This window comes from Takifugu rubripes, chromosome 1 (genome assembly GCF_901000725.2).
Source record: "Takifugu rubripes chromosome 1, fTakRub1.2, whole genome shotgun sequence".
Taxonomy (NCBI): Eukaryota; Metazoa; Chordata; class Actinopteri; order Tetraodontiformes; family Tetraodontidae; genus Takifugu; species Takifugu rubripes.
In genome coordinates this window covers 17,945,940-17,970,313 of record NC_042285.1, presented here as the reverse complement: position 1 = coordinate 17,970,313, position 24,374 = coordinate 17,945,940, and the positions used below count along the sequence as shown (strand labels likewise).

General features: G+C 45.0%; 3 protein-coding genes across 5 annotated transcripts in view; 1 reads left to right on the top strand and 2 right to left on the bottom strand.

Annotated features, from left to right (window-relative positions):
- Positions 1-1,143: 1,143 nt before the first annotated feature.
- On the bottom strand, positions 1,144-2,552 carry LOC101071102 (NAD(P)H dehydrogenase [quinone] 1-like). The gene is made up of 6 exons (XM_011608975.2): positions 2,396-2,552; positions 2,092-2,256; positions 1,888-2,018; positions 1,709-1,822; positions 1,546-1,647; positions 1,144-1,477 (listed from the first exon to the last, which is right to left on the bottom strand). Exons 1-6 carry the CDS (start codon positions 2,397-2,399, stop codon positions 1,181-1,183), a joined length of 813 nt encoding a protein of 270 aa, XP_011607277.2. The 5' UTR covers positions 2,400-2,552; the 3' UTR covers positions 1,144-1,180.
- Positions 2,553-7,439: 4,887 nt separating this feature from the next.
- On the top strand, positions 7,440-20,618 carry LOC101070874 (vang-like protein 1). Of its 2 annotated transcripts, none has more exons than XM_029834538.1 (9): positions 7,440-7,631; positions 11,158-11,242; positions 11,697-11,868; positions 15,614-16,042; positions 16,128-16,303; positions 16,885-17,018; positions 18,488-18,638; positions 18,747-18,981; positions 19,356-20,618. In XM_029834538.1, the coding sequence occupies exons 2-9, from the start codon at positions 11,181-11,183 to the stop codon at positions 19,614-19,616; spliced, it is 1,620 nt and encodes a 539-aa protein (XP_029690398.1). In that variant the 5' UTR covers positions 7,440-7,631; positions 11,158-11,180; the 3' UTR covers positions 19,617-20,618. The 2 variants fall into 2 exon arrangements, with proteins under 2 accessions (XP_029690398.1, XP_029690395.1); XM_029834535.1 differs by having other exon boundaries at positions 7,441-7,631; positions 11,058-11,242.
- A 620-nt stretch (positions 20,619-21,238) lies between these two features.
- LOC101061703 (calsequestrin-2-like) overlaps positions 21,239-24,374 on the bottom strand; it is a 4,793-nt gene continuing 1,657 nt past the window's right edge. Inside the window, exons 2-11 of one of the 2 annotated variants that reach the window (XM_029834550.1) lie at positions 23,649-23,733; positions 23,458-23,558; positions 23,266-23,377; positions 22,733-22,806; positions 22,519-22,649; positions 22,375-22,420; positions 22,240-22,294; positions 22,060-22,160; positions 21,849-21,923; positions 21,239-21,739 (exon numbers count right to left, since the gene is read on the bottom strand). In XM_029834550.1, the coding sequence (XP_029690410.1) occupies positions 21,431-21,739; positions 21,849-21,923; positions 22,060-22,160; positions 22,240-22,294; positions 22,375-22,420; positions 22,519-22,649; positions 22,733-22,806; positions 23,266-23,377; positions 23,458-23,558; positions 23,649-23,733 (1,089 nt within the window). In that variant the 3' untranslated portion in view covers positions 21,239-21,430. The remainder of the gene's footprint in view (positions 21,740-21,848; positions 21,924-22,059; positions 22,161-22,239; positions 22,295-22,374; positions 22,421-22,518; positions 22,650-22,732; positions 22,807-23,265; positions 23,378-23,457; positions 23,559-23,648; positions 23,734-24,374) is intronic. The other variant, XM_029834556.1, reaches the window with a different exon arrangement.

The window sequence follows — 24,374 nt, the reverse complement described above, 5'->3', positions numbered from 1 at the left end:
CTTGATTATCTACTTGTCAAGGATGTTTCAAATGAACAGTCCTCATCTGGAAACTCTTCTACCCATCAAAGTCCTCAGAGTGTAAAGGGAATACCCAGGAGGCCAAGCAGGTCCTGGATTACTATTGTAGAGATGGGTTAAGACGGCGGGACTTCAAGGGAGCTTGGAAAGCACATCAAAGATAGACCAGAAAGGCTGTCAAAGAAAAGCTTAAGGGGCAGAAAAGCGCTCAAGTTCTGCTCAAACTCACAAGGTTAACAGCCATGCATTAACCCCCTTAAAAGCAGCGCTCACAATGGGATTTTATGGCAAGATACAGTTCTGTATGCAAAGGTTAAAAGCTGAATAGCGGGGTCATTCTTTCACCTCTGAACTGGTTGACGCAGTAGTCCCAGGCTGTAAAGCAGGGATACACACAACCATAATCAGGCTGTTTTTGTCCCCATTTTCTCCCTTCCCAAGGACGGCAACCGCCCAATTATCTTGCCCTAAAGATTATCCTGTGGTCCGAGTTGTGTTGGGAGTGAATTTGTCCCGATAATCGGCTCCAAAAATTGTAAAAGTTGAACTTGTTCAATACTTAAGGCCAAAAGTCTTCACATGTGGGGAAAGCTGACAGTTCCTGGGTCAGGACTCAGGAAGTGTGGAGCAGAATGTTGGCAGTTGTGAAGCTGAGGAACACAGACACAAAAAAATAAAATAAAAATAAAGCTAAGCATGTTCATGCTGCATCCAGGAGTTTTGCATCATTCCCACTTGTGTTGATTTTAGAAATTCTTTGTGTTTTCTCCAAATAGGCTCATGGTTTTCTGACTCTGAAGAGCTTAACTGAACATTGGCTGCCCTACAAGCAGACTTGCAATAATTACATTAGACTGAACCACTACAGAAATAAGGCCTAATGAAAGGCTACAGTCTGGCATTGTACAGTGAAAGATTCATCTGCTTAAAGGGAATCTCAATTAACAAGCAGGTGTCAAGTTAAACCACAAGCCAACAAGTGCCAGCACGCAGGTGCCCTTTGATGCGCTTCCCTTTCATTTGACGTGAAGTGTCAAGTCAGCCATGCCAGGAGAATCCTACACAATTGAAGCCATTGAAATGCTGTATTGTACAGGGCCAACACATCTAGCCAGCCACATAAGTTCAAGTATTTGATGTTTTATTGACAATTGTATCGTTAGACTCCAGCTTTCATTTGGGTTAGAGGCAGCCGCTTGTTAAGATGGATCCCCACTGTAAGACCAAATTCAGCACCGGCTTGTTTCTCAGACACCTCAGGCTTCAACACATAGCCCTTCTCCTCATCAAAGCAGTCAAGAGGAGTGAAGGACAGGGGCGCTTCACTCAGGAGGCCTTGCAAGCGCACGCGCCACTTCTCCAGCATGCTGGTTCGCAGCTCTGCTGGGGCACGAGATGGTGCCCAGAAGATCTGAGGGGCCAGAACCTGGAAGCCACAGTAGTTCAAGATGCCATTCTGAAAAATATAAAAGCCAATCAGTACTTCGTTAAAGCTCACTTTATTGGTGCCTCATGATGCAGTACCTGCATTGGCCACAAGGTGACATTCATGTCCCCATTAATGCCATTTGACCCAAACATCAACTCTTGAGACCCAGTGGTGAAGGACAGAATGGCCTTCTTGTCCTGTGTGAAGGAGTTTAAGTTTCTTTACCAGTACAATAGTTACACTTGATGCAAGCATTACCTTGAAGACACCCTGGCTGTAGCGCTTCTTCTCAGAGAAAGCATAACCCTTTGTGAGCACCCTGTCAATCCAGCCCTTCATGATTGCAGGAAAACTGAACCAGTACATGGGGAACTGGAAAAAAGGTTATAATTACTGCCATGCACAGACACTTAACCTTGTCCTACACCGAGCTGTACCTGAAAGATGACCAGTTCTGCTTGGCTAAGTTTGCCATGTTCTTTGGTGATGTCAGCAGACAGCTTTCCTGCCTGCAGTGCTAGCTCAGTCTCCTCTGCATACCGGAAGTGTTCAGAATCCTTGACGTCACCTTCAGACGTGAGTGAGATAAGGAGGTTATTGCTGATGTAATCATGCCAAAGTTTGCGTTTTGAGATGTGTACCAATGATGTCCTCAGCTGTGGCGGTGGCTTTAAAGTTCATGGCGTACAGGTCAGACACTTCCACCTCATATTCAGGAGCAGAAAAGACATCCAGAGCAACATTTTTGGCCGCCGCGTTGAATGAGCCAGCGCTCTGGTGAGCATACACGATCAAAACTGTCTTTTCTGCCAAAATAAAGCACCCAGGTTAGAATAAGCCAGACCTAAGATTGGCAAAAGTACTCAGACATACTGTTGATTCCTACAACCTGGTCTAATTTAGAACAGAAGGCTGCCAAACACGAGGACAAACTGTTAAACTCACTCATTTTGATGTCAACTGGAAAGGCGGCGATCAAAGGGCTGCTCCATTCCAACAGAGCTCCAGATGCAGTTTTTATACAGGCAGCGACGCGGCGCTCACAGCAGCTGTCAATCAGCAATCAGCCTCACGCACTAATCAGCGGGCTGCGGGGCAGGAGCACTCAAGGCTGCACCATCGGAGCACATCTATCGTACTGACAGATGAGTTAGTACACAGGATGCTTCACTTGGACCCAAAAACATGCAGCTTTTTAGGAGAGAAAGTGGGAGAACCGTTAAAAAATACAGGCTTACAAAAAGTCCCCTTCACACGTGTTCTTTCCCCAGATGTGGACAGGGAGCATTGTGCGCGAGCGCGTGTGTGCGTGTGTCTGTTAACTGCGTGTGTGTTTGAGAGCACGAGTCTGCGTACAGTGTGTTTAAATCATGACGTGACACGACTGATGTCTTCAGACCACATGAAGCGTTCCCGTCTGTGATCTTCTGGTGTGTGTGGGGGTGTGGGGGTGTTTTTTGTGTGTTTTTTTATTGTCCTCTCTTTTTCTCTGACTGCCTCCTCTCCTCTCCTCCGAAGGGGCAGTTGCTGCGAGCTCGCTCACCAGCACCAACAATGTCCTGTTAAAACAATATATGTTGAAGCAACGCTGGACATCAAAGGGCAGGAATAACCTGGCACACATCTGGGGCCAAAATGGCTCCTATTTATGCAGCCACTGTGAGGGAGGGGGCGGAGAGGGGTGGGGGGGTTAATGAACAACTGCTGCATAATTAGACGCACATGCACGGAGGCATGTCTCATGAGTGAGATAAATGGACATGCTTTCTCAGCTGTCATTATGGTTTGTTTCCAGTTTTATCAGTAATCGAGCCATGAAATTGTAAATTCTGCCTACTCCTTCAAAGTCGTTGTCCCTTCTGTGTTTTTGGCATCATCACCTCACTCTTTTGTGTTTTTGTCATTTACCCTGCTGTGACGCGAGGACAGCATGCATTTCCTCAGATGTTTTCACGGTCCGTGATGTAGCAGACATCCCAGTCATTGTTGCAACTGGCCTGTATACTTGTGTGTTGCCTTCTTAAGCTTTTCTTTAAGAATAAATAGCATTAAATGTGTGGCTTACATTTAAACACTCCTACACAGAACCATAATAATGAATTTACAGAGCACAATGACACATACAACAGTTGTGCATGTATTTTTGTTCTATTTTGGGAAATACTGTCGCCTGTGTAATAATATGTGGTATATAGTGCCATCATGCGGCCACTATATGAAATGCAACAACATGGGCTTTATTCCCAACAACCTTTTAAATGTGCTTGACAGAACAAAAACCCGGATCTTTACAGAAGGTGATGCATTAGGAAAAGATTGTTGGTGATCACAGTGTTTATTGCTCCTCACTCAGAAATATGGATCTTGCTCTTGCCACATTAAAGATCAAATGCACTGAACCAATCTGGAATGTTAAGTTTTTATTGAAAAGCGTATTTTGTTTGGTTTCTAAAACCATATGTTTGTACAGAAAGTCTTGATTTGTAAAATTACATGACAACAGAGAATGATTTGATGCAGTTTATTGACATTTTATGCCATAAACATTGACCTTCACACCTGTTTGCCTCTTTCCTGATTATTATTATTTATTATAGGAAAGAAAATATTTTTTAAAAAAACAACTATAGTATATAACCTACAACCATACGGTCATTTCATCCACAATTTGGAAAAGACAAAAGGCAAAATAGTAACTGTGTGCATTAGTAGTGATTAGAAAAGATGGGAAAAGAACCTGCAAAGACACAGTGTGAAGCCGATACGGTGCAGCTGTGCAGCTCCTGATGCTCAGGATGAACCCTCAGGTTAGTGGACCCATCTGTTGTCATTTATTCTGCCTAAAACAGCACTGAAAACATCCACAAAAAGACACAATATTAGGGAGGATTTTAGTTTTTCTTTCCCTAAAAGGGATTCTAGCTTACAGAGCCAAGACACCTTAAAGCTCAGAGCCAAATGTGAGCGAATCTCCTGTTAACGTGACACAACTCTGCATCCGTGCACTTAGAGACGGTCACAATCACTCAAGAGAGTCCCAATCACACACGAAGAAACACACGACTTGATTCCAAATAAAAAGTTCCTTTTACAAATCCTGAAGTCAGAGAGATGCTGACAGCGGCCTAACCTGCTTTATTTAACACGGCAGCACGGACGCTGAGAGAACAGTAAATTCTGTCCTCCCTGTCCTCTGTGTCCACCTCCTCTGTTGTCTGTCCCTGAGTTTTGCATTTAACTCGGATGAGACGTCCTCTGGTGTCATTCTCACATTCGTCCTCATAGTTTTCACTTCTCTCAGTTCCGTTCAAAGAAATAATGAATTCCCATAATTGTTAGAGACTTTATGGTGAAAGTTGAGCTAAAGCTTTGAGAAATGTGTCAGAAGTGCGATCCCACAACGCCCCTCGTCTCCCCACCTGCACATGATGGAACACTCGCTGTCTGATTCAACAAGACCCGTTTTAGACAGCAGATGGTCTTCTGAGGAGGAGTGGGAGAAAAACGAGCCAAAAAGATTTAAAGTGGAGTTAAATGTCCGCTCTTCATCTGTGACGCTGGTTTGTTGGTGACACACGAGGGACAAACAGGATGAACGAGCAGATGAGGAGGAGGTGGAGACGAGAACAAAGAGGCTGGGGGCTCTGGTCTTCAGACAGATGGTGTCCAGACTTAGACGAATGAGGAGTTAGAAACCCTGCTGGGGACAAAATAGGGTGGAAGGACACAAGGAAGATGAGCTGGAGGGGAATCAGAGGGTAACAAACCGTTGCTTCAGCAGACAGAAGGAGACAGGGCCTCAGTGGACGTCTTCTACTGTATGGTTCATAGATCTGTTGTTGTTGGAGTCTGTCTCCTGTCTCTCCTGTGTCTCCTGTGTCTCCTGTGTCTCCTGTGTCTCCTGTCTCTCCTGTGTCTCCTGTGTCTCCTGTGTCTCCTGTCTCTCCTGTGTCTCCTGTGTCCCCTGTGTCTCCTGTGTCTCCTGTGTCTCCTGTGTCTCCTGTGTCTCCTGTGTCTCCTGTGTCTCCTGTGTCTCCTGTGTCTCCTGTGTCTCCTGTGTCCCCTGTGTCTCCTGTCTCTCCTGTGTCTCCTGTGTCTCCTGTGTCTCCTGTCTCTCCTGTGTCTCCTGTGTCCCCTGTGTCTCCTGTCTCTCCTGTGTCTCCTGTGTCTCCTGTGTCTGTTTAGTGTTGGCAATGGTTTGTCCTGCCCTCCTCATCTGTCTTTCCTCCCTTCTTCTGCTCCAGTGTCCTCTCCACCCCCCTTAACCCTAATGACCCTCACAGGTCTCTCCTGTTTCTCACTGTCCCCGCTCCCCTTCTTCCTGTCCCAGACACTTTTGTGAAACTGTCCACCTTATGTCCACCTCATGCCTGGCCTGTTGGACGGCCTTCTAGTTTGCACAGTTTCTGTCTTGTGTCCCTCATTAGAGTCCAGACTCACCTTTGTGACTGGGTCAGTTCAAAGAGTTTTGAAAACCAGAATAGTTTGTTCCACTTTGAATGGTGAATTCAAATGTTATTCCAGTAACTCACCCACAGACGTGTTGCCCACTAAAAGATGCTAAAATACTGCTGAAGCCAGATATTCACCTCAACCAAGCTCTGATGGATTCTGGGATGGTTCTATGTGTGAACGATGAATCATTTTATTTACTGCCACAAGGCGGAGCAGGATGTTCAGGACCTCGGAGAGCGCTGCTGTTTTGACAGAAGGGAGTGCAGGTATCCACCGCTAGGGGGCAGCAAATGCAAGGCCCAAACAAGGGTCTTGGAATGAATGAATGAATGAATGAATGAATGAATGAATGAATGAATGAATGAATGAATGAATGAATGATACAACATTTCTGTTTTTTGTGTGACATCCAGTTAAAACCAAAGCTGAAATTTAGTGTTTAAACAATAATACTTTACTGTGTTCCTGAAAATTAAATAAATAAATGCATCTTCTTCATTAGTTTCTTTACATAAAATCAATTACATATCAAACCATCAGGCTTTTTTCTCTTAGCCTTTGTATTTTCTCATGACGCATGGACGCAGACATTTTTCCTGCTCAAGTTTTCCTGCTCCGTGACTCTTTTCCCTTGTTAAGAGTCTCCGTAGAGTAATGTGGCCCTGGGGGCTCAGCGTATTGTTCGAGTCCACTCCAGCAGCAGCAGTGACGACTCTTTTGTCTCCACACTGCTCACTACACACACTGTGTACAAAAGGCATGATGGGGACTAGAGCAACATCGGATTTATGGAGTCAGTAAATGGGGCAGGGAAGCTGTAGAGCATGCTGCTGAATATTCTGCACAGTGTGCATCAGATAGCAAACACAGCTCTGTCACACACATCTAATATATAATTCTATATAATTTACTTCCACGTGAGCACAGATTCATAGATTATACAGGTAAATATTAAATAATCCAGGAAATATTTTAAAGGAACATTATGACATGAGATAGCACCACACCATACAGTGCTTTAAATTCAGTCTTTACATATTATTTAAATATAATTAATGTATTTAACATTTTTTGTAAAATATCTGATTGCAATGTGAGATGATAATAATTAATACGATAATTATCTAATCTTATCTTTATAATATAATGTAATTATTATATTAAGTTGTATTATGTTTTATTATATTATAGTATAGTATATTTGTGTACATTACATTGTATTATTTCGCTTCTTAAAATAATTAACACAAAAGAAATGAATCCCTGTTTCAGAAAACACAAAAAATTTAGACCCAAAAAAATGTATTTGGCCATTATTTGAGAAAGATGTTTATATAACATAAATTTTATATGTACACTTTTATCACTAGGGATTTTCAGTGTTTAATCTACTGCGAAAACAACGCTATATTATGACCTTCAAGCCGCTTTTCCTTATCGTTTTGGTCTTAATTGATAATTGGTTATTAAATGTGATAAAAATGGACTCCTTGAAGAAGGGCGCCCCCTAGTGGGATGCAGGCGCTAACGCTGATTTCACTGCGCCGGCTCGGGTGGATATTATCTCTCCATGCTGCCTCCCTCTCTCTCCGGTACTGCTCACCACAATGGTCTAGAGCTTCGCAGGGAGCTGCCCGCCTGTCAGGACCGAAAAGACGAAGCAGCAGCGGCGGCGGCGGCGTCGAGGCACAGGAGGAACATCCGGCACAAATCTGAGGCATCAAGGGTAGGTCTCTGATAATCCCGCTCCTATCTGAGCCACAACCCCGCACAGACATACCTGCTGAACTTGGGGGGGGGATATTCCCGTTTCATCACACAGCATCTGTCTCGCTTTTCCATTTTTGTTGTTTTTTGGGTTTTTAAAAAATATATATATATAACCAGTTTTATAGACGTCATTTTGGTGATCGTAGCTAGCAGGGGGGCGTAATTCTCACCATCCAAGTGAGAATATGTTGAAATCGAAACCGCAGCTGAAATCGCATCCCGGAGGCCCCGAAAGAATCACCGGCGGCTGCTGCACCGGGGATGGTGTGTGTCGCCATCACCGGCAGCTGTCTGGGGAGCACAGCTGGATGAGGAGACGCCAGCTGCCTCCTTCTCCATCTTAGAACCGCGGCGCTGCACAGCGAACCATCCCATATCGAGCAGTGCTGATAAAAGGTGTTTGAGGACACGGTTTTCCCCTGGAAGCCATTCTTGTCATGCATGATCACAAGAACCGGGCTGCCGTCATTGTTCTGGAGCTCTGCGTGTCTGCTGGGCAGGGAGGATGTGTCACCAGCGTAATGGGAAGAGGAGCTGGCTGCAGGCGACTGGGGCGCGTCGGTGCCCCGCAGAGCCGGGACGGCACTTTACAGCAGTCTTGTTACACATGTGAAAGTCCGGGCTTTTGAAGCAGGAATGTAGTGCGGGATCGTGCACACGCCCCTCTCACTCGCCCACTCTGCTGTGGCTACTTTCATTTAGTTTCACATGAGCGGATCACAGGAGGCTGAGTCTGCATTCCAGAGACCTGCGTCAGGTTTTAACTTTCCACTTTACTGCGGGCCCAGTGTGTGTGTGTGTGTGTGTGTGTGTGTGTGTGTGTGTGTGTGTGTGTGTGTGTGTGTGTGTGTGTGTGTGTGACCTTTGCTACTCGTAGGTCAGTTGTTTGCTGTACACACAGTGGGAGGATTCCTTCAGATCTTCAGAGGATTCTCATCGTCAGTCAAGGGAGGCGTTTAAATGCGTCCATCTGTGATCATTTCTGATGGATTATCTGAACTCTGCGGAGGGATTAGTGATTGTTATCAATGGTTATAGCACAGACAGGCTGTGTTGCTCTTTTCATCCTGTTTTATTGTCCAACATGTTCATTCTGTTTCTATCCGTTGTCTCTGGAACTGCTCTTATGGAACATTTAATTTCAGTGGGATTAAAATAAAATTGACTTTATTTTATCAGCATGCCATAAAATGAGATATATCCTAATTTCTTTTCTAAAAAGCGAGCATCCCTTTAGCATTTCCAGCCTTTCTCCTTTTATTAAATGTCAACTATTACCTCCAATTTGAGCGTTAGTAGTTTATTCCCTGCATGTGACGTCATAATCCCGTGTTGGGAAACGGAGAAGTAACCTATAGCTGCTGTGACGTGGCTCCAGTGTAAATGAGGATCTTGCAGGTCGTTTGAGATCAAAGGAAACAAAGTAAGACAGTCGATCGGCAGCTGCTGCATCTGGCGGAGCACAGAGTTCTGCCACCAGGGCGGGGGACGTGAAGGAAGGATACTAATGGGTTAGAGGGAGGGCACAGACGCCATGGTAACAAGACCTCCACATGTCTTTTTGGTGCCGAGACGGCAGAGGAGACCATTGAAGATAATCCCATTTCTAAATCTGCTTAGTTATTACTAGTCTGGGTTGTTGCAGCTCTTCTTCTGGAAACGTTGAATTGGAATAAATCCCCAGGATTGAACCCGAGGCTCGCGCACGGCTGCCCCCGTCCACACCCCGGCGCACGTGACTACAGTAGCTCCCGCTGGGCAGCAGCCTCCACCCACTACACAAACACATTAACGAGTGTTTGTTTTACATTAGTGTCACTTTCTGCCCCGGTGAGTTCCTCCTCTGAGCAGCCGGGCGGAACGGGCCTCGCTCCTCAATGGGAGACCCCCGCAGAGCGCCGCCACGTCCCTCCCAGAAGATGTCTGAGTTCCTGGGAGGGACGTCTCTGAGCCATGTAGCTGCGTCCGCATGCTTTGCTTTGTAACTGATAGTTTTTTTTACCCCGTGGCGCCCATTTTCCGCTTGGCCTGGTTTGCTGCGCCTCTCCCTGCTCCCCTCGTGGGCGAGTGGGCCCTCAGCGAGGCCGTCTTGGCCCACATACTGCTGCCACGCGCTCTGCCATCAGCACTCGGGGGGGTTAACGGCCTTTATTCCTTTAACCCGGCCGGGGCCGGTGTGATGTTGAGGAGCCATTGTCGGCTCTGTGCTACCCCTCACCCCTCACATAACCGTTTCATACAAATGTGCTCCCAGCAGGGGTGATTGATTATCTCTGCTACATGGGCTCCTGTTACTACGGCAACAGAGGACTCTCCAGATGCCAACCTCTGTCAAAATCCTTGATGATCCGATGAAAGTCATGATTTGGTTGCTTTTGGACGGCCTGACAGCCAATAACTTAGTTAGCGGTAAATTGATGTGTGTGTAGCTGCGTTTCCTCGTGCACGTGCACAGTTGAAATGCTGCAGTAAAAGTGGATCCACCCCAGGCTGGAGCCTCCGACGCAAACCAGCGTCTTCACAGAAAGCGGCCCTGTTCATAAAAGCAAGGCTGGCTCAGGGATGGCGGTGGGCAGATGGTTGCCCGGACAACAGACAGGCAGACAGTGTTCAGACGGAGGCCTCAGTGAACGGTCACGCATGGCGGAGCGTCAAGACAGCGTCAGGCACCGCTCAAATGAGTCTGAGCAGATTTGTGACGGCTTCAACATCCTGAAGCACAGACGCTTCCATCTGCTGATTATTGAGTCGACTAATTCTGGCGAATGTTTCACAGCTCAGGCGTCAGCGCTCATCTAGAATCGTTACCATCGTTGTGTCTGCGTCAATATTTCTGAAATATTACCTCGGCTTCTTTCAGTTCTTCTGGTTCTTCATAAGAATTTTCCCACTTTTGGGGCCGTTGAAACTGCTTTTCTTTTTTAACTGCTTAATGAAATGATCATTTTATTTTTTCATTTAAGTCTCAAATAGATTTTTTAGACATGTTACTGTGGTCCAAATGGATTTGTCTTCAATACAACAGGAGACAGAGTTTGGTTTAATTTAGAGGCTTTAAGATATTATCTGTTACATTCAGTTATATTTCACCACAAAAGACAAACAGTGATGTGTTTCATCCCATTTAAAAATCACATTTTTGAACTAAATTTTGGAGAGAATTTGTAGCTTTTAAGTCCTTAAAATATTATTACTGTAAAAAATTTCAAAAATCGAAACACTCAGTGTTGCTTCTGGTGTTGTCAAAAATGTAAATATTGAAATATTTATTATTCTGGATTATTCTAATTACTCTAACAAGACTAAATCCATAGATTACATTTCTGCTCCATAATTCCATGAGGATTAAGGTTCTGACCGTGTTCCTCCCTCTTTGTTGCAGGTCAATGTGGCCTCCTCAGCACCGCTGCGTTAGCGTCAGTGTTTTGGGATCCGTCTGTGTGACAAACTCCTCCTAACGTCCCGTCTTTGCCGCACCACAGAGTCCCCGTCCCACCGCCCCGAAATGGACACGGAGTCGACCCACTCGGGCTATTCCAACCGCTCCGGGAGATCGAACCGACACGGGTGGGTTTTCAATCAGCTCAGCTTTGGGTCACACCTCAGTCTGCACTTGGCTGTCCGCTGCCTATTGACTCGTGTTCGGCTGCAGTCAGATTTTACTGGAGGGATAACGAGAGCGCGGAGGCAGGACGGGTTTGAGGATTAAGGCCGTCACAGCTCAGAGGATCAACCTATTTCATCTGATCTGTCGATTTCCCTCCCTTTGAATCCTTGTTGCTTTCTTTTCAAACAGACTTTTGTCCTCTGAGAATAAAGTGTGCCAGTTTCTCACAGTTAGTTCAAAAGCTGAGGAAGGGTTAAATGCCATCAAAGGACTGATGACAGTATTTCAGTGATCAGTGATTGAGGGTTGAATTGGGTGATCAGAAATGGCAAATGGGGTCTGAGGTGTATGGAAAAATCGGTCCATTCCTCCTGAAATGTGCATTGCGATCTTTTCGTGCATGTCTGTCTCCAGGGATCGAAGTCGCGAGCGGCACAAGGCCAGCAGCAGCAAAGACAGCAGCCGCTCTGAGAGGTCCGTGGTGATCAACCCCCCAGACACCCCCTCCCAGGACTCCCCTGTTCACAACGGAGAGCCGCTGCCAGGAGAGCCCAGACCAGCAGCGGATCATGGAGAAGATGCTCAGGTAACTTCCGCAAACCGCTCACATTCAACTATGTGTGAACTCTTCAACGTGACCTCATAAACTGGCTCCAACCCACCCAGTCGGCCTCCACAGCACCTGACACAGTGTGACTAGAGATCAAATAGGTCAGAGGATTAGCATCCCTCTCGAGGGCCTGAATGGATCTGACAAAGCTGCGTTGCAAAGAGAGAGAGAGAGAGAGAGAGAGATTTGTGTGTGCGTGTGTGTGTGTGCGTGCGTGTGTGTCTGCCTGATAGCTTTAAAACATGCAAATCATTAGCAGTTGTTCCACAGTTTTAATTCTGCTGAGCTTTGGAAATAAAACTGGTTTCTAAGTCAACAGAGGAGTAACTTTCTGTGAGTCTGGAGCTAAAGGACATCTTGGACATGAACAAAGGCATAAGTGGTTCTTGTACATGTGCTCCATCATTAGTAGCTTAATTGAGTCTTCCTGGTGCTTTTCAGACTAGGTCCAATCTTTTCTGCATGCTAACTGTTGCTAACACCAGTCAGATAGTCAGCATACAGGTGTGTATTACAGGCGTAATGGTGTAGCCAACTATTAGAAAGGGCATAAAAGTTATGTTCAGACACATCACAGTGGAAGCTCAGAACATTTAATGAGACACATTTCACTACAATTCTTCAGGCTTTCTACAGTCATTTCTTTGACCTACTTACGATCTTTTTTCATCATCTATGTCCTGTAATTTCCTACAAATGATGTCCAATACGTCCCCCAGCCTGACCATTTCTGACCTATTTTATACTCTCCGCTCAGCATCCCCTCCTGGCATGGCAGCCACATTCCTGCATGTCTTGAGAGTGTCAGCTTGTAGCTAGGCTCCATTGTCCGCGCTGAAAGGTAATCTGCCATTGTGCTGCCTTCGCCCTCCAGCCAAACGTGTCCAAATGGCAGCAGGAGCATCTTTACCAGTACCCACAACGGCTCCGTTACTGTATTGCTAACCGGCTCTGGTCCAGAGGGAGGTTCTCACACACTGAGATTAGCGTTAGCATCCCAGCCAAGCGCTACTTTCATGAAACCCGATACCAATAATCCTGCGTGTTTACTTGCTTGTCTGTGACATAAGGATACGCTGCTGGATCCAGACTTCTGTGGGTGTGTGAGCGCGCCAAGTCCGTTACTGAGACTGTCCGTGCCGCTTTGTGATATGAGACACTGTTACTCAGAGCCGGAAGGCAACATCTTTCAGTTCCCGGTGTGGGCTCCAGCAAAACCAAAGCATGCTGGGAGTGAATGCACACCAGCCCTTCTACTACCACTGCTAGTGATACTACTGTATGGGGTCTTTTGTATATAATGAAAGATGTCAGCCGTTTGTTTTGGTCCCTCCAGCCTCATCGCATCACATCTAGAGACACTAATCTGTTCACCAGCTCAAATCTACCAGCTTCATTTTAACCTCGACCCGGGCAAGTGGGGGGGCTGAGCCAAATGGAGGGTATGTGTGTGTCTGTGAGCGCTGCTAATCAGCGTGTTTTGTCAGTTGGGTTATGTGCAGAGGAAACAGTCACAACCATAATCCACATTCACTCCATGCCAGTTGAAATGTCTGCCAAGTGAGCAGCAGCCCGCTCTGTGTCTCCCAGTTATTCACATTTTCTCCTCCTGTCGCTGTACGTATACTGATCTGGCCTGATTAGTGGAGCATTAATCTTTGGCGTTAATCCCCCCCACAGATTTAACAGCTGGTTTTAGCAGTGTATTAGCTTTGGTTGGTTCTGCACGGCTACTGGGTTCACCTCTCCTGGCTGGTTTGAATGAATAAATCAATGAGAAAAGCCAACTCTGGGCCGTTATGGACCCTCATAGCTGTAACCCTGTTTACTTAAACCGCCGCTGTGATCAACGCCCTCCTGTGATATACGTGCTCGGCTGCATGCAGGCGTGTGAATGTGACCTACCGAGCCTGAAGAAAAGGGACAAAGAAGATTCGACGATGCGACATTTCAGGAGTTCAAGCAGAGACGTTATCATCTAAGACTAATATAGACGTGTCTTTGTCTAGGTTGTTTCTGTTTTGGAAGACATCTGAGTGTTGGGGAGAAATCTGAGTGTGTTAATCTGATCTCTCATAATCTGATGTCTGATAACGTATATCACATTATGGTGTTTACACGATCACTTAAGTAATAGTAATAGTAATGATAATGATAATGATCAGCCATGTAAAAAGGCCACTGTCACCGTTAGATTTTGTGGCGTTTTGATTTCTTTGTGCATTTTAAACACTGAACACATTTAATTTACAGCTCAATATTGTTTGACACCATCAGAATCTTTCAGGAAACCTATTTCTGCTTTTCTGTGCATGTTCCTACTCGCTCCACCGTTCCACTGGGATGTGAAGTGGTGTTGTTTGGTTCCAGACCTCTTTTCATTGTTTGGGACCTTGTTGAAAGAGTTCAATAATAAGGAACAGGAGTGGACGGAGAGAGTTGTGAGAGGAATAGAAATGAGTTCAGACAGTAAGTGGAGTAGACACTGCACTTCCAGAGCCGACCTCTGCGTTCACACATCACCTCCTTTCCCCTCCTCCTCTGCTAATTTACCTCCTCACACCTCCACCGTTGTTCTCATCTTATGCTCTGCTCATTTGTCTTCTACCTGCTGATGCATCCGCTCCTTCATCACGGCTGAACTTAATAACTGTGAACAGCAATGGAGGGCAGGAACTGTAATTAACACTGTAGTCCTGACTGGCAATTTGCTAATTGCATGTTTTAAATTACATATCCAATAATCTACAAACAAGAGGGCTCATCAACACTGAATTTTAACCTCTTTAACGGCTCTTTTAGCAGGATTTATTATAATCCTCTCCTGTTTCTGTGGCTAACCCATCTGGTTTCTATGCTCGTGAGCCTTCAGTCTGAAGCCGTGCGGACTCTTTGATGCGTTCAGGTGTATCTGTGTGTGTGTGTGTGTGTGTGTGTGTGTGTGTGTGTGTGTGTGTGTGTGTGTGTGTGTGTGTCTGTGTGTGTGTATCAAGCTCCTCATCAGCAGCTCCTTCTGATTGGTTGCAGCTGCAGGGTTAGAACACAGTGGCACCCAGGAGGACAATGAACGACTAATTACTTGAATTTGCCATTCAAGGCACACTTCTATAGAGGAGAGATATCATTAATCTTCCATCTACGGACTGCTGGAAAGGTTTATGCTTTAAATGACCTCACTGTCTAAAAGGGAACACGGGGATGTGACTGTAATTTGCAGTGATGGGCCTGGAAAGCTTTGTTGTTGTGATTCAGATGTGCTTATCTTCCTGCCAACATGAGCACGAATGCCTTTCCAAGCCCGTCACCGTCCATTACTTCACTGGGACTTTGAGAAGGTTTGTCATAATGAGGCAAAACACAAAGCAAATCTGACGTCTGTGAAGAGTGAAGGATGTGCAGCGCGAAAAAGATCTGTGCCAAACGGAGAAAAAGAGAGGTTGACAACTGTGCTTAAATTAATTCTAATTTGAATCCAGTATATTTTAGAACAAGTGCAACATGGGTTTTATTTAAAGTATAAAACAGATACGGTGTCCACATATAAACAATCTTAAAAAGTCAAAATCCCGTGTTAAGATTGACACCCCCAAATATTAATATTCTATAAGCAATCATTTTCAGAGATTAGGATTCAAATATTTCAGTGTTGTACTTAAACACTGTCAAACAATCTTAATGCACAAACCCTGGAACATCTTTCCCCTCCTCATTTCTGGTTCAGGATGATAACTGGGGTGAAACCACCACCGCAGTAACGGGCACCTCGGAGCTCAGTATTTCCCAGGAAGAAGTCGTCGGCCTCGGGAAAGAAATACAAGACCGGACCCAGGGCATCCGCCGCTATCTTCCCCTGGCCGTAGGCGTCTGCGTGGGGCTGCTGGTGGTGGCCACGCCGCTGGTCTTCCTGCTTCTTCCAGCTGTGCTGTGGCCCGATAGGCTCCAGGCTTGTGGGGCAGCCTGCGAGGGCCTCTTCCTCTCCATCTCCTTCAAGCTCCTGATCCTCCTGGTGGCCATCTGGGCCCTGTTTCTACGACTGGGCCACGCCAGTTTGCCTCGAGTGTGTGTGTATCGTGCCTTCCTCACCACTCTTACACTCCTACTCACCATGTCTTATTGGCTGTTTTATGGAGTTCGAATCCTTGATGCTCAGGTATGTTTAAAAATGCTCATTTTATGCACAGAAGCTTGTCCTCCCGCTGTCTTGTAATCTACAACATGCACAATTATCTGAGCAGGATGAAGACTACCACGGCATCGTTCAGTTCTCCGCGTCCCTCGTGGACTCCCAGCTCTTCGTGCACTACCTGGCCGTGGTGCTGCTGGAGCTGCGCCACCTCCATCCCTGCTACAACGTGTGTGTGATCCGCTCCACCGACGGCGAGACGCGGCACTACAACATAGGACAGCTCAGGTCTGAGCGCTTCCTCTGTGTGCTGACGTATAGTTGACAGAGGAAGACTATAAATAATCGTATGGGGCGTACCTTTATTTGAGTCCGTCACGCTGAAGCCCTTTATGTATCAGAAAGAGCGGGGTGGACACTAACCACGTTACTCCTCGCTCTCTAGTTTGCTCTTGGTAATTCATTCCAGTCCGTCGCTGCTTGTTTTTAAGTCTGAGCCTCTGACAGAACAGCGGTTCCTTATGAAGGCTGAAAATGTCAAAACCCAAGGCATTCTTTCAGGTTTATTATCATTAAAAATGGGGCCTTTATCAAGTAAACGCACAGAAAATGTTAACAATCTTCATGGTTTTTGTGTTGAAGTGACTCAGCTCATTGTGCTACTCTGGATCGGTGGATTGTGTGACGTCATCTGAAGACTCAACATTAACAGAAAGCTGCTCCTATAGAATAACGTAGCTTAGTCGTTGAACAAAAAGTCATTGTTCAAGCTGGAAATGTGGGACACAAACTCCCGTATGATTAGACTCTATTCTTGTGCATTGCCAGTTAACACATTAACTAATCAATAATCTTTTATCCCCTCCCAGCATTCAGAAGGCAGCTCTTTCCATTTTGGAGTATTACTACAGAGATTTCCCCGTCCATAACCCGGCGCTGCTTTCTGCCTCAAAGCACCGGGCTGCCAAGCACCTGGCAGGGCTGAAGGTCTACAACGTGGACGGTCAGTAGCCTCGACCCTGCCAATAAGTCACTCTTAAAGCCTTTAACTGGTTCTGGCTGATATCTGTGGCTGTATCAGGTGTTCCACATCCTCTCCTCTTTCTCTTCCATGAGAAGCCCATAAAAACAAACTGAGAACATTCCTTTTTGACAGTAAGTACTGATAAAAAAAAATTCCTCAGGATATCTGATGTCACGGTTTACTTCACTTTAATGCACTGGGAAACCTGCATCTTGGCTGCATTTATGGCTGCGAGCAGGCCCATGTACGCACGCGCTTTGCACACGTGCACGCCTCAGATCAAATATTGCACTGTTTCTAAAGGCCCTTTGCCCATCCATCCATCAGATCCGTATTCCCTGCACAGTGCTGTGGATCTGATGATGCATTACTGCGGATGGTGCACACACAGCACCCCCCCACCCCCCCCATCCACCCCACCCCCTTCACCATCAAAGTGCAACTGAGAGGCCTCTGGTGGGCCGTGGAATTTCAAGCTTTAAATAATTCATCAGAATAATGCTCATTCCTCACATACTCCTACATCTCTCCTTTCTCCTCTGCTCCCAGACTCCAGCTCTGCTCCACTTCACTTTCTTTTAACCTCCAAATCTTAATTAATTTTTATTTTTTCAACGTCCACTCCCTCTTCCACCACGCTCATTCATGCCTGTCTGTCACAGTCAGTCAGTCAGACGATTTATCAGCCTGGTGATTAAAAGTATTGAAACCGCTTTTTAGTTGAAAAAAAAACCCAACATCTTCATCCACATGCTAATTAATCTACTATTAATTTCTGACCTGCTCCAAAGCTCAGATGCAGATTAGATCATTAATGATTCATATCCTTACCTGACCTGCAGCAGTTACTCAAAACCTCCCCTCAAACTATGTTTTGATCCTCATAAATATGGAAAACCTGTATTCCATAATAAATTCCTGCAAACGATCAGATTGCCATACAGATTTTCCATTCGCTTTATGAGTTTGTCATGTAAACTAGTCAGTTTGCAACTCTTATTCGCAACTCTATTATCTTTGAAGTGTAAAATTATGAATATTTAATCCAAACCCAAATAAAACGGTTCCTGCATCTGTCTCTGGAACGACGTGGCTCCATTGCCTCTTTTCTTAGTGCTATAATTAACATTCTATACAAGGGAGACGCATGATCTTCGTGGATGGCCTAGATAAGCAACAAAGATTAACGTATACTGCTCTTAAGTCTTTATCAAAAGCCAGCAGAGAGTAAAGCGGGTATAATGCAGGCCATTGAGGCTGCTTCTCAGCTCTTTTTACACCACGGACGATTCTGAAGATCTCCGCTCTCCTTCACTCTGACCTTTTTTGTCTGTGCTTCGGATGGAAATAAAACTTATCTCATTAATCAGTTTGTCAGGGTCAAGGGCTGCTACTTCCAGCTCAAGACAATATGACCAATTTGCCCTTCTTCTCTCCTTTGTGTGCAGCCCCCGGGACCACAGCAGGAGCACAACCTGGTAATGAGAGTCAGTCACGGGCCATGGTTACAGCGGCTGCCAAACGCAAAGACGCCGCCCACAGCGAGCTGTACTACGAAGAGGCCGACTACGAGAGAAGAGTCCGCAAGCGTAGAGCCAGGTGAGTCACGGGGTGATGGAAGGTTTCTGGACAACATCGATGGGCAGCAATTTCAATTAGGCAAATAGGAAGCGGTGATGAAACTGACCGCTGTGTCCTCTCTGACAGGCTGGTGGTGGCTGTGGAGGAGGCCTTCACACATGTACGGCGGATGAAGAAAGAGGATGAGCAGGCAGCACCGTCTGACATCATGGATGTGCACGAGGCAGCGCTGGCTGTGTTTCCCTCCATGGCCCGCGCCCTGCAAAAGTACCTCCGCACCACCAGGAGGCAGCATTGCCACACCATGGAGAGCATCCAGAAACACCTGGCTTTCTGCCTCATCAATAACATGAGTCCAAAGGTTAATTTAACCTTTATACTCCGTAAGGTTTAAATTCTAATAAGATTTTAAAAGGTTTATTGCATATTTTAAAATTTAAATCATTTTGAACATCATCTACAGACCTCTGGTAAAGCACCTCAAAACAGTGTATCTAATGATCCATTACCCTCAATGTGCTTTTGATACAAGAACTGATAGATTTATAGATGATTATCAACTTAGTAAGTTAAAATAAATCTTTTCCAATGATCAGTCTGTCACAAGACAAAAATATATCATACATGTAGTTCTGTATAACCCATTGGAAGGACAGAAAGATTTACCATGACTTTTTAAAATATCATGAAGTTGGTATAAATACATTTCCACAACTCTTATTCTTTTCTGTTCAGGCCTTCCTTGAAGCCTACCTGTCCCCCGGTCCAACCTTGCAGTACGGACCCGAGCGCTGGATGGCTGATCAGTGGACGCTGGTCAGCGAGGCTTCTGTCACCAGTGGTATGAAGGAGGGAACAGAGTTCCTCCTGAGATGTCTGGATTTTAGCTTAGCTGTGACTGTCAAGAGAATCCCTTACATTCGTGTGACGGAGGAGTTTGTCGACCCCAAGTCTCATAAGTTTCTACTGCTGCTCCAATCTGAAACCTCCGTTTAATGGTGAGGCAGAGCACCCACGAGGCCGACCTGAACTTTTAGAACTCTTACCGTTGCGTGATTGAATTTTTCCAGTTTTTCTACTGTTTTTTTGTACTTTTACTTGTGTTATTTTTCTCGCATAAACAGTCTTTGATTTTGTCCTGTACGACAAAAAAAACAAAAGAAATGAAGAGAAGAGAACTTTTCAAAAGGTTCTGTCCTGGCATTTCTGGACCACGGTTCAGGCGTACTTCTATGCAGCACAAATGACCCTTCAAATGTTCCTCCTCTTTTATTTGCATGTGCCAGTGTGTGCCTGAGTGGAAAAATGCCTGAAATAGGATGCGATGTCTTTAAGTGTAGTGTTCACCGGGGAACTGTCTCACTCCCTCTCCTTCGCTTGTCACCAAAACGGCTCTTTTATTTTACCCTCCTATTCCAGATGGATGTACAGTATTTATATGTGAATACACTTTATCACTTCTCCCACTTTCATCTTCATATTTTATATCAAACATGTGTTTGAAAGATTTTTTTTTTTTTTTTTACTTTTCTAACCTAGTCTTTCTGAACTCTGTTTGTAGAGATAACTGGACTGTAAATAGATGTAAAGGAGCCAACAAGTCTCTTAAGGTTAATGCAAGTAAGTCGACAGCCATCATACAAGATGGTCCGTCCTGTGGGTGTTCATTATGCTTGCATTTGTACAGTTACAGTACTGATTGTTTTGTAGACTAGTAGAGAGAATAAATGTTTGGGTGACAGTGTTGTTCAGATTTTGAAGGAGTATTAATTTAAATATTCTTGAAGCATTTTGGATGTTCTGTCCCGATCACATTTAGTCAAGTGTTTAAATTAAAAACTCTGTAAATCGCTTTAAAAAAAAATTCAAACGTCGGTATGTTTCAGTGTTACACTAGTGCCATCTAACGACAGCTTTCTGAACAACACCCGCCTGTGAAACGAGTATGTGTTACCATGGTGACTGATTGTGCGGTTTTGTTAAAGGTTTTAGAACGCTGATGGTCATTATGGTGCCTCAATTTTACATCTTATGACAGTTCAACATACATGTGTGTGTGCGTTTGCGTGTGTGTTTTTGTGGGGGTTTTCTTACAAAAGAACACATGAAATCACAGCTACTGTGTCCAAGTCAGTTTTATTAAAAACATATAAATAAATATTTGTATTGATATTTCCAAAGCATCTGATCATTGAATACTTCCTTTATTATTAATTCATTGCTAGTGAAAGATTGCGCAACAGGAAGAGAGTTGATCTGCCAGGGTTCATCCTTTGGTTGTTTATAAGGATCTGCAGCAAATGGGGTTTCCAGGCCTGAGGCCAGAACAGCTGTCCTCCCGTGGCTGCCTGGATTACATAGCCCACGTTTTCAATGTAACTTAATGTAAATGTTTAAAGAAACCAATCAAATTGCATAAAATTGTTCAGGGAAAATGGGGGAGAAAGAGACTACAGTAAAAATTTAAACACAAATTTGTCATTGCAAAGACACAAAAAGAAATCAATACACTTAATACATTATATAGAATAATCTCACCACAGTACAGTATTTATATTCTATATTCGCTGAATCAGGACCAGGTTACAGCTGCTGCGGTGTAATGAAGACAGTGACAGTTGGCAGAAAATTTCCTTTATTAATCACAGTCGTTTGGATAGATGTTAATGTGTGAGCAGATCCACATTGTCTCCAGACATTTAAATATTTTAACTTTAAATTAAAAACCTGTTCCAGGCTTATTTACAGTGAGCTGTAGGATAAAATCCATTTTAAACCCCTGAAGAAAATAATTGGTTTTAAACTATGGATCACTCATCATCATCATCATCATCATCTTCTTCTTCATCATCATCATCGTCTTCTTCATCATCAGTGTCATCCTCATCATCAGTGTCATCCTCATCATCATCGCTTTCACTATCATCCTCCTCATCTTCTTCTTCATTATTGTCATCATCATCGTCATCATGCTCATCCTCCTCATCCTCATCCTCTTCCTCATCATCATCGTCCTCGGTGTTGACTTTACCAGCAAGAACATCCTCAATCCAGTCCTCCAGCTCCTGAGGGGTAGGCAGGTCTTCCTCATCGTCCATTTCCAGCCACACACTGTCAGCCTGCACGGAGGTTAACACACACACAAACACACATAAGAAAGTCAGACGGGGTGGGAAGGGGTGTAAATAACATCTGTAAAAATGCCTGACAGATCTGTGCCTGACTCACATCTGTGACGTTGACAACGCCGATCTGGGGTCTGAACAGGTCCACCTTAAAGGTCTTCTCCCAGTAGGGAATCAGCTGAAATGAGTCAGCAAAAAGAAAAATTTAAATCTGACCTGCAATGTGAAAAGCCATGCAGCTCCACCCATGGCTGGTCCCTATATGGAGCCTTCTGCCTCGGTGCCTGTCTAAGGCTGAAGGGCTCATGGCTCACCAGGGGAAAGTCATCAGGGTCAATCCAAATGATGCTGAGCTCAGGGAGCTGAGTGTTGTCTCTGGCCACCTGCTTCAAGATCTCCAAGAACTCGAAACCATCTGGAGACAACATCAAACACCCCAGCTGGAAACAAAACCTGCTGCCTGCTTGGACCAGTATGGATACTTCTGCACGTACCTGGGTCCTCCTCCTCTGCAAAAGCCACAATGTGGATGCCTTCAATGTCATCCTCCTGAGATGAAACGTAAACATAAATATGAGGGCACTTGAACGGAGTTGAGTTTCAGGAATCTGAAGGTAATCCTCACCCACCCAGGTCTCAAACATATCTTCCGCTCGTAGTTTTCTTAAAGTGGGTCTGGCAGCACAGGAAAACAACGTGAACCATCGGACAAAACTGTTTATTTATGTAAGGGAAGATTCAGGGCCATTTCATTAATCATGGGCCTTGTTTACCGCCTGTGTTCCATGATGAATTCCACCAGCTCCTCCTCCGTGTGAGGTTTGCCTGGAATGGTGAGCGGCTCCTCCATGAAGGGTTCATAGAAGTCTACTTCGTTCAACTTCAGGGTCAGCTCTTTGGCCACCTACAGCAGCAGAAAGCACATCACTACACGGTTTTATGATCGACGTGCCTGTCCATCCGTCTGTCTGTTTGATGGTGACTTACAGATTTATCAAAGGTGGCAAAGAACTTAATGTAGGGCTGGAACTGCTCAGCAGCCTCTTTAAATGCTTCATAATCTGAAAATATGGAAAAGAGAAACATCTTAAGTATCTCTAATATTTGAGAGAATGTGGTTTCTTTAAACTCTGAATAAAGTGCAACAGTAATGACTTCAGCCAGCATCTCCCTGCGTTCTTGATCGCATCTGTGCTTTTTCGGGGGGGGGGGGTGGCATTTGTATACAGGATGTTTGCACATCAGCCAGTGGAAAAAGCTGAACATTGACCTATACTTAATGCTCCCACAGTTGATCAGACAGGATGTGGCTGAGCTCAACGGCGCCTGCTAACTACTTTCTAGTCAACTCTGCGGCGTGTGAGTTGGTACCAAACTGTGGCAGCTGTGTGAGCAGCGCTGGTATAAATGGAGCCGTAAATCCACACAGATGAGCTGGGTCAGATGCAGTCCTGTCATAATGAAGGGCGAGGCAGAGCTCCTCACAGCCCCTTTAGACCAAAAAAAGGACAAATACTCACGTTCCGAGTCCTCGTTCTTAAAGTAACCGACCAGGCGGATGTCTTCCTCCATTCTGTCAAAGGCTCTCAGCTCCAACGCATTTCCTATCACCTCCACCGGCTCCTTCAGCAGCTGGAGGCAGAGAAAAAGCAGTGCACGACATACTGAGGAAGCGTCTTCATTAGTGACAGCATTCTCTTATTTTTACTCACATCTAACAAGAACTCGACCAGGGTGTTTGCAGACAACAAGCCGTCAAACTCGACCACCCGATCCTCCTTGAACACATAGGTGCTGCCCTCCTCCTGCAGGCCTGACAGTGGGGACAGTACACATCAGTAAACTTCAATAGTTTGTTTTTGATCAGGAAATCTGCGATTGAGACATCGAATCAGAAACCCACCAAGCTTCTTGGCCACTTTGGAATCTTTTTGGGAGTCCACCATTCCAAAACCAATGTCCTTTTCCTCCATAACCTGAGCTGCGAGCTAAAACCAAAAGAGAACATGAGCGAGAGAACAGACATCCTGTTATACTGTTTATATATTCAACACTTCTGCCTCAGTGGAAAAAGGGAACAGATTAACTGAGTGTCAGGTAAGGTCTGAAGAAAGAAAAATTACTGCCAAAGTTGGCAATATGACAGCTGCCTCGAGCCCGTGGAGGAAGGATTATATAATCCCCCAGACCCTCCAGATCTAAATTTATCCAAAGCAGGAGTGTGACCCTGTTATTATTCCGGCAATAGTTGTGAGGAGAGCTGCAGGTGGACTGTGAGAAGACCCTACCCCTTATTAAACAGCCTGAAAGGAGAGCTTTACCTCTGTCTTACATGCATATAGAAGCCCTCACACAGACTTAGACTGTCTCAAGGCAATGTTAAACGTTCAGCAAAGCCTCTCTTGCCTCAATGGGCTGAGTTAGTGTCTGTGCAATGTGACTGTTACTTTAAAGGTTCCAAGTCTTTGGCGTTAACTTATTCTTTGAACATTTTGATCATCCATATATTATGAAAGGTGCTGATGCCCTTTGAGCCGCACCTTGTTATTTTCTGATTACCTGGTTAAATAAAAGTGAAATAAAAAAGCAATTGTAACTGTAACACTTTGTATTATCTGTATTATCTGTA